Below are 9718 nucleotides of genomic sequence, written 5' to 3'. Positions count from 1 at the left end.
CGCCGGCTCCCGCCTGCCAGTACTGCGCCTGCGCCGTGGCCGCCTGCCGCCGCCGGGCTGTCGCATCCGGGTCCTTGGCGCGGCGGTTGGGCGATGGCGACGGTGGCGGAGCTCAAAGCAGGTGGCGGGGGCCGAGGGGTGCCGGCGGGGGCGGGGAGCTCCGCGGGCGGCACCTCAGACCACCGAAAGGGCGGGCAGCCGGACTTTCCTCAGACCCCCGGCGGCCGGTTGGGTCTCGTAGTACCCGCGGGCGCTAATGGGGGCCGCCGGCTCCCACACCGCCCGTAGGGGAGCCGCAGGAGAAAGCTTCCTAAGCCTCCACCACACAGGCGGGCTGCCCTTGTTACTTACCTTGGTCTGGTGTTCACTCGTTAAATGCCTCTTGGTGCAGTAACATCCCACGTCTAGATGGGAGAACTTGCTAGAACGTATGTTTCCTACTTAAAAAAAATTAAAAACTAAGCCTTCGAATGAGTCACAGTTATATCTGTAACGTTCCTACTGTTGTCACCTACTGGCATATGCACAGGTGCAGATATCTTATCTTCGTTTCACAGTGAATATGCCGAAATTATATCGTCGATGATAAATGCTGCTTGAGTATGTTTGGCTTTACATTAACAGATCTTTTTATGGTAATAGTTTTAAAGGACACACTGGAAAAAAGAGGTGCTCTTGGGCAAATAAAAGCAAGGATCAGAGCTGAAGTTTTTAATGCACTGGACGACCAAAGTGAACCACGGCCACCACTGTCTCATGAAAATCTCTTAATTAACGAACTAATTCGTGAATACCTGGAATATAACAAATATAAATACGCAGCATCTGTTTTAACTGCAGGTATTGGGACTGAATTCTTGTTGTCATCACTATTAATAGACATTTACTGTTTGCTTGAGTAATTCTGCTGATACTATGAAATTAATAAGTGGGACCAAGCTGCACAATCTTGTCTTGCCTTGGAAATAAATAAGATACTAACACTCTCTCCACAGCTTTACTTGCAGCATTAAGCCAAATCAGGAAAACTTACCCTTTGCTTCTTATCCTTGAGGTAAATGCTTTGACAGAGCAGTTGATGCAAGAGCAAGAAAACTTGCTAGCAGCCTGCAAAATCAAAATACCTTTCTTGAAATATCTGCTTTTGTTTTGGAAAATGGCTAACAATATTTTTAAAGAATATATCCTTTTTTTTTCTCATTGGCATTTGGGTAAAATAGAAAAATAGAAATCCTACAAATGAATAAAATTTCTTTGAGGAATAATTTAAACTAAACTAATATGTACATAAAGCAGTTGATAGTCTGAATTACAGCAATTCTGGAAATTCGTGCATCTAGACTGTATCAGAAATTGGTTAGATGTCCTCAGCTTAAATAACAAAAAAGAATATGAAGAAGTTCCATATTTTTTAACAACCGTAGTTAAGTATTACTGTTACTGGCTGTGCTAAAATACTAATATTTGAGAGCTGTTTAGACTACAACATCTAAGTGGTAGCCATAATTTGTACGGTACAGCACTTATTTTTGCAGCTGTTGCTAATTTGTATTTGAAATGTGAAGTTCTGTAGTTGTGCTTAGATACAGTAATTACATTTTCTATTTAATAATTTTATATCTTTCACTCTATTAAAATTACAGGTGGAAAGGTTCATCTCAAGAAGAGGGAATGGAGACAGTCAGTATAGTAGTTAACATATGGAATCTGTTTGATAACAGTACTTCTTTAGAGAAAGAGTTGTTTGCCTGATTAATTTATCTTTATATTGTAAGACTTCTTTAATATTTTTATTAGATTCCTTTAGAGTGAAGATAAAAATTGTAATATGCTATTGTAAATTATATGAGTATGAAGCACTAGTGTTTAAGTGAGTTCCCTGGAATTACAGTATACTGTTAGATATTAATAGTCTAAAAGGGAGGTGTGTGCTCTCATTCTCTTTTGAAGTCTCCTGAACAGTCTTTAAAAGTTAATTGGTGATGTTTTTCTTAACAGTCTTAAGAATTTGGGGGAAATCTCTTTTCCAGAATCTGGCCAGTCTGAAGTGCCCTTGGATAGACAGTTTCTTGCCAAAGAACTGAACATAGTCGAAGATGCAAATGGAAAATCAGTGTAAGGAGTGATTTGGGAATCCACAGTGTATTCTGTTCTGCGTATATTTTTCTCTTTAGTGTTACTGTGAATCACATATAAATGTTCTTACCAGTTGAAATATGACTAGATCACAGGGCTGCTTTGACATGCTGGACTCAAACTCACAATGGCAAACATGGGGCCATTTTCAAACATACTCAAAACTAACATTTAATTCTGCCAACTCTATAGCATTCTCCATATAGTGTACTTGCACACCAAAACACAAGTCTTGCCAGTACAGTCTTCCCTACAGTCAGAAGCAGAAAACAGATATGCTCTTTGCATATCAGTGAGTTGCTTTGTAGAGCAATAAAAAGATTATTTTACTTTGAGATTAGATACAAATTCACAATGCTCCTGTATGACTGTATTAATGAGCTAGGATACTGAAGCAGGTTTAAACACGTTTGGTGTTCTCTGTAGCTTGTGCTGTCAGAATCTGTCAGGTGCTAAGGAAGAATCAAGTTTGCGTTGTGCAGTAGTGGACTGGGCTATGGCCCAGCCGAAGTCTGATCCTTTGTACTGCACGAGTGAGACTGTGGGTCTGTGTTCCTGTGCTAAGCATGTGCTGGTTCTTTACCTACAGCGCATCTGGAGCTTAGTTGAGAGTGTCTCTTAGTGCGAGTTCTTTAGGAGAGTGTTAGTGTTCAGGGTGGGCTTAGGTCTGTGCTTATTTATATAATAACACTTAGCATAATGTATTTTAAATAATTACTCTAAAGACATCTGCACATATTCTAGAAATAAACATTAAGGTCTCAGAAGTTCTGAGGAAGGGGTGGGTTTTTAATGCTCAGTATTTCATAGACTTCATAGACTGGTTTTGTCATTTCTCTCCTAAGCAGACCTCTCTTGTATGGAATTATCTCTCATTTCTTACATGGTGGTAAAGAAGAAAGTACCCAGAATACTCTTCCAAAAGTGTCTTTGCTGAATTATCCAAAGCGGAACCTTGGCAAACCACCTACTGAGAGGAATCAAAAAGGTGGGTGTGGCTATGGGGTCATTTTTGCAGAAGTTTTATCTGTGACTAGATTTTCTATATGATACGTATGCTTATAATAGCATAAACATGCAGATGGACACAGTGTACCTCCTCCTCTGTGCAAGGAATGCTTTGAGCTGACACCTCTTTTGTAAGAAAAATTCTTCAGCGGAACAGTGTTTATACCTCAAAAATACCATTAAGCTGTGTGACCTGACCATACCTTTTGCTCATGTATTCAAGAAAGGACCTACTATATCCAACTGAAGACACACCCATGATTTCTAAAACAATCTGTATATGTGCCTTTGTTTAAATATGTGACCAACTTACACCAACCCTTAGGCCTGCTTCTCTCTGCCAGTATGCTAATGGGGCAGCATACAAATCTGATTGCTCTCGGAAGTGCTTGACTGGCCTTCAAATGTGTCAGCAGTAGAACTTTTTCTCTTATATGGAAATGTATTTTATTTATAAAGCAGACATTTTTTAAAATTGCAGACAGCCAAATTTATATAATTTCTCAACAGTGCAAGGTACTGTGAAGCTCCTGTTACCTTGTGGTAGCTGTAGCTACTTGGTAGTTTTTAGAGGGAAGGGGGAAAAGCCTAATTGTTTAGCTTTATTCTCTTAAGGCTTTTGGACTGTTAAAAACTGAAAACTCATGTAAATTGGACAGCTGTGCTATTCTAATTAGTTTTGCAGTTACTGGTAAAGACCAGAAAATACTAGTATCCCAATTCTCAGTATCAGGGACGTCATCCACCAGATTGCTTTACTATTTTCCTAAAAGTTAAACTGGCCAAATCATACTCCCTTACACTATTACAAATCTGGAACGGGTCAGCTAGAGATAGTCTTATTACATTGGCAACTTAATAGAGGAATTTAACCTACATTCTCAGTAAAGTATGTTAAATAGTGAGCCTTTCTCTTTGTTTCTCATCTGGTCTAACTTACCTAATTTCTATAGGAAGTTCTTAACTCTTTAGCTGTATAATTTGTAATTTTGTATATGGGCATAAACCTTTTCTGAGGATATAATTCACATCCCATTGACTGCAGAAGCTTAAGCTCCAAGTTCATTGCTCTATAGTAGAACACTGCTAAATCTTAGTTTCCCTTTCTGGTCTGCTATTTGACTGGTTACAATTCAATGTAACTAACACAATGATCATTGGTCCAGTTTTTTCCTTCAAAGAGTCTGCTTGGCATATTACTTCACTTTCTATTGTGAGAATTTAGTACTATTACCTATTTCTTTTGTATCCAAAAATTTGAAAAATATGAGGCCTGAGATATTAGTAACATCGAAAAAGTGTGAGAGAGGTACTAAACACTTTTAACAGTTAATTCGTTGAGACAATGTTGTTCCCCTTCTGCCAGAAGAGGGGGCTGAAGAAATAAAATTGCAATACCAAAACTGCTATACATGATCTCTTTGTTAGAAAATAATTATTCCTATCAGAAATTTCTCCATTTTTAAGAACAAATTCAGTGTATACAAGAATTGTTTTTAAAGTATAACTTTGTACCTCAGTTCTGAAATTGACTCTCTGCAGGGTCACCTTCCCCTGTTGACTCCAGTGTAGTTTCACATGGGGATTTAATTGTTTAGAGTTAGTTACAAAACTCAGGATTAATCATAAGACATGATAGCACATTGCTTTTTGAACTAAACAAAAATATAACAGTTTTAAGGCTTTTAACCTTTAAGTAACTATAGTCTGAAATTGCTTTCTGCATGTGTTTGTGGAATATGTTAGCAGAGACTTAAAGGCACTGGGTTTACAATACTAGTTATCTAGCTATTTTAATTAGGCTGCGTATTAAGGTAATCAAGTCCATTCATAAACTTAACCCTCCAAGTCTCATATTTTATTTTAACATGTAACTTGCTTTTCACATTAGAAATTATCTTATTTAGTTGAATGAATATTCCAGTAAACTGGTATGCAGACCAGGAATCCTGATAAAACATGTGGAACATGGTGTTTCTGTTAGTTCATTCACTATAGCTGAGTTGAATCTTTAGTAACGCAAAAAACTCTTTATCTTATACAGTTGCCTGGGAAAATATATTTGTAAAATTGCCCGTTTCCTATGATGATATTCTGTGTCAAAGTTGATAATAGTAGAAAATAACACTTATACCTTTGGATTTACAGGTGTGTGAAAATATTTATGTATGTGTTTCGTTTTCAGATAGAATTCCAGAACCAGGAAGGATGGCTGGCATGAGCATCGAAGAGCCCCTCGTTTTACAAAGTATAAACAGATGAGGTCTTTCATATGCTAATTTCTCATGTAAAGTTCTGCAAGAGTTAATTTATTAAATTCTTCTTTGCATAAATTTCCCCAATATGTCCAGTGGGACCATTTCAGCTTGTTAGATCTATCCATGAGACAGGATGGACAGGGTCATACTTACTGTCAATGAAAAAAATATTAGCAAAGGCTGTCTTCTTCTAGTGCCAATAGAAGGAAAACTGCATATGAAGTCAGATTAGTGAAGCCTGTGTCTAGAATTGGGCCTAAAAATACTGGTTTTACTTTATAAAAATTTATCAGATAACATAATTTCTGCACTTTGTTTATTGTGTTATGTCTTTGTGTGTCTTTCCTTTGTTGCCGAGTAAAATTTTCCAGTATTCTGTGTGGTATTTTGAAAGTGTTCAAACTAAGTATTTTAATCATTCTTCTTTAAAAAGAAGCTGTTGCTACTTTCGGATAAGTATGGGAAAATAAATTTGAATAGAAAAGTAAAGTGCTTTAGAGGAATAGTTGTTTTTAATTCTCCGGAAATGACTATATTTATCTTCATGCCAGCAAACAAATGAGGGTAAGTCTTTTCCATCTGGAGTTGCTATAAATTGTATTGTGTAACGCTGAGTATATGGGAGGGGAGAAGCTTCTGTTTTTTTCCCCAAATGACATGAAACTCAAAGTCAGGCAAAGCTAAAAATAAAGTTGATAGTGGATTACTGATTCCCAGAACTTTTTTTAGCTGAGGTATTTACATGTTTAGAAATGGTAATTTGTAAAAGCCAAACTTACAGGGGTACATAAAAAATAATAGGTTAGCTATTTTTCTCTACTAATTTTAACAAAATGTATGGATATTAGTGTTTCCAGTGGTACTGAGAGGAGTTTTGTGTAAATACGTTTTTAGGGTTGCGTTCTTAAAAATCTTAATTGTTAGATAAGTGGTACAGTAAGTGGGGAAAAAAGAGAGGAGAACATGCAGCGTGTGAATTTAAGTGAAAGGACCCTGAGTTGTACAGACTGCAAAGTTTTGCCTTTATCTTGATTTGGCCCAGTTAGCATTACAGGTATTTTTTTATTTTGGTAAACAGCCTAGCCTCTATTGTGAAATTGCAGAGAACAGTTACGAGTTGAAATGAGAAGTTGCATTTATCCATTTGAAGCCTCAGCAAGTAGTTCATCCCCTTCGTGTGACTGGCAATGCTGCCAGCTCCCCATTTGCTGATTTATAAGTATCTCAGGACTGTTTCCAAGAGGGGAGGACATGTGTTTGCAAACGTACCTCAGTCACATCCATCTTTTCAGTCTTTTGTAGCTTTGCATCACTTAGAATTGACCATTTGGTCAAGCAAGCAAATTTATCTCTGTATGCCCTCACTGTTTGCTCTGTATTAACACCACTGTCAGGTTCAACTACTTTGCTGAAGAGCCGTCCATGTGAAAACTACCACCAGTCTCTCTCAAGTTCTCTGTCTAAAAATATAGTAGAAAAATGGTCTTCTAAGCTGTTCTTTGCAAATTACCTTCATTTTGGAATGAACTTAAAGTACCTCTATGGAAAGTTGCAAAAATGAACTTTTGAACAATGCAGATATGATTGCTCTGGTCACAGAAATCCCTGAATTTTTAATTTTGGTTTTCCAGAGGTTAAATCCTAGGCCACTGTTTCTCCATAAACCAGTGGGTCAAATTGTTATGTATATCTGGAATCTGAATTGTCTTTTCAAGAGCAAGGAAAAAAGACACTGGGAAACACAGAAGCTCTAACCTTCTATGCTACACTTATCTTCCAGTATAACCAAAGCCATTGCATTTGCTTTCTGCCTTCCTGCCATAGATCATACAGAAGCTGCCCAGGTGCCATGGAGCTCCCTGGGAAATGGATTTTTAGTGGTAGAATTTAAATACAATTTTTGTTCTGGTTGAAGAAGGCAAAATGGATGTTTGGTACTTGCCCTTTCTCAAGCACACAGCTCAGCAGGCTCATGGTCTCCATAGCCATGAAAGCAGAGGCAGTTACAGGGGTATCCTTCACTGAGCTTTGAGGTAAAGGTGTGTATCTGAAGTCAGAGAAGAAAAACATTTAAGACAGAGGGAATCTTGGGACTATTTTCTTTGGGGATTGCAGCTTCAGGTCATCGTCAGGATCCTGCGCTTGGTCGGTGAGTGGGAGCTGGCCTGTTTGCTCTTGGTGCAATATGCATTTCACCTAATTCTCCATTACCCTCGCAGTACAGATTTGGGGTTTGGGAACAATCTCTTGTTTCAAAGTATGGTCATTGCAGAAGCAAAATCAGAGTAAAGTGTATTTCCAGTGATATTTATTTGTACAACAAAGCTTTGAAATACGTCTATGAAAATACACTGGTCTAATCACATTATTAATGGTCTAGCATTTATCCTGACAGTACATGAAATAGGAGAGCATCTTTCAAGATGCAGACATGTAGCAAGTCCTATGAATGTCAGGCTCCCTTACTTGTTAACAGATGAAGAGGAATTGCAAAGCCTGTACAATATGGCTGCACCTTCCAAAAAATAATTCCTTAAAAGTTTAAGCTAAGTGAGGTCAGTATTTAGATGAAAATAATTCACAGTCCTAGAGTCACAGGTTCAGGTTTTAGATGAAATTGCCACCTAGGTGAGCATGCACAAAAGTTATTTTCTCAAATTATTTAAGCAGCTCCTTCTAGCTTAATTACAGACTGTGATGTCTTCCATTAACTGCCCTTATTCATTCTACTGGGATCAGAAAATGGGGGAGAAAAAAAAAGGCATTTAGAAGTTTGGGAGTTTTAATGAGCAAAATACATTCCTGAATTTTATTGGAGATAGAACACTGTAACTGAGACTGTTACAGCGGGAATTACGTTAAAAGAGGCTGTTCTTTGTCTAAAAGTGTGATATCACAAGTGAAGGTGACAAGGAGCCAGTGAAGTTTGGTGTGGATATCAGATGTGGAAAGCACTTTGGAAGAATTTAATCCACAAGTTAAAAAAAAAAAAAAATCCTTAAAACCAAATTTTTGCTCTCCCCTAGAATCAGAGGAAACTATGTTTATGGACTCCACAGCATCAGTGCTGTTTCAGAGGTATTAGTTTCTGTCATGCACAGGGGAAATTTTTTTCTAAGCTTTATCAACATGCTCCAAGGAGTCGGTTACGCTTTCCTTCCTGAGCACCCTTTGTATCAAGCTGAATCTCAGTGTCAGTTGATCAGTTTTCCGGAGGAGTGATTATAATTGGGTGATTATGTTTAGGAAAAGAAACCCCGAAATATTTGTTCACACTTGCAAAGACAACCTTTCAGTAGCAGCTGGTGTCCAACGGATTCAGAATTGACCTGTGTGCTTCACATACTTCACTTGACCTGCAGCCAGCATTAAGCACAAAGCTTAGTATTAAGCTGTTAGTGACTATTCAACCTTGTCAGACTACTCTCGTGATTAATAGTTCTAGTTTGGACACAGACTGTCCCTCCTGTTGCAAATGCACAGCTCAACACAGGTGGTAACCCACGGGTACACTTGTCAGTTCCAATTACATATGTCAGTGTAGAGAAACAGGGTTGGTAAAGTTAGGTAAAAACATTTTTTAAACAAAAATATTGCTTATCTGACACACATTGTTTAACAAACATCACCATCAGTGCTTTTCTTTTTTTCCCTCCATTGTATTCAGGTTACACTGTGGTAAGGCAGCTGAAAGTTTCTTTCCTTCTCAAGTCCTCTTTTTTTTTGTTTTCAAGTACAATATTTACAGTGCAAATTCAGCAAGGAGATATTTTAAGGGCAGGCTGCTCCACACTATTTTTTTCTAGAAAAGTAATTAAAACAAATAAACAAATGGCAGAGGGAGGGGGGAGGAGATCGAATAAAGCTTTTTTTGTTGTCACAAAGGCAGCTTTCATTCTGAGGCAACTTTGGTTTAAAAAAAAAATACCACAACATTTAGGAAAGTCCAACCAGGCTATTATATTGGTATATTCTTATGTTAACTTTTAAGTGAAGGTTGGAAGCCACGCTTGCACTTAGCAGTTCCTACCCCACATGGCTCGAGAGTGCAACTGTCTCAGTCCCAGCAGTAATACTTTTTGGACTTTCCAGCTCCGTTTAATGTCACATCATATATCACCCTCCACCACTGCCTCTGTTAAACACGCTATTCAGGCAGCAAGCCTGCATGTGCACATGCAGTGGTTTGCAGACCAGCCAGAGTAATTTCCATTCCTTTTTAAGCTACTATTAAAATGTGTCTGGTTTTATGAAACAGCTGCATGGGTTTAAAAGCAACTCCTCAGAGTAACTTCGATGAATGTTAAAATGATCAT

The 9718-nt window shown here is 38.0% G+C and overlaps 1 protein-coding gene across 2 annotated transcripts; it reads left to right on the top strand.

Moving 5' to 3' along the window:
* Positions 1-76: 76 nt before the first annotated feature.
* Positions 77-5856, top strand: FOPNL (FGFR1OP N-terminal like). 2 transcript variants are annotated; one of them, XM_010578505.1, is made up of 5 exons: positions 77-121; positions 643-840; positions 2031-2115; positions 2985-3124; positions 5330-5856. In XM_010578505.1, exons 1-5 carry the CDS (start codon positions 94-96, stop codon positions 5404-5406), a joined length of 528 nt encoding a protein of 175 aa, XP_010576807.1. In that variant the 5' UTR covers positions 77-93; the 3' UTR covers positions 5407-5856. The 2 variants fall into 2 exon arrangements, with proteins under 2 accessions (XP_010576807.1, XP_010576806.1); XM_010578504.1 differs by having other exon boundaries at positions 2982-3124.
* The last annotated feature ends 3862 nt before the right edge of the window (positions 5857-9718 follow it).

Source organism: Haliaeetus leucocephalus, unplaced genomic scaffold (assembly GCF_000737465.1).
Source record: "Haliaeetus leucocephalus isolate CR32 unplaced genomic scaffold, Haliaeetus_leucocephalus-4.0 Scaffold636, whole genome shotgun sequence".
NCBI lineage: Eukaryota > Metazoa > Chordata > Aves > Accipitriformes > Accipitridae > Haliaeetus > Haliaeetus leucocephalus.
The sequence above is the reverse complement of the archived record's forward strand: the minus strand, read 5'-3'. Positions and strand labels throughout refer to the sequence as shown.

Coding starts and splice junctions, on each gene's coding strand:
- FOPNL (XM_010578504.1), top strand. CDS start 94: ATGGCGACGGTGGCGGAGCTCAAAGCAG. Junction 841..2,030: donor AGCATCTGTTTTAACTGCAG/GTATTGGGACTG, acceptor TCTCTTTTCCAG/AATCTGGCCAGTCTGAAGTG. Junction 3,125..5,329: donor TACTGAGAGGAATCAAAAAG/GTGGGTGTGGCT, acceptor TTTCGTTTTCAG/ATAGAATTCCAGAACCAGGA.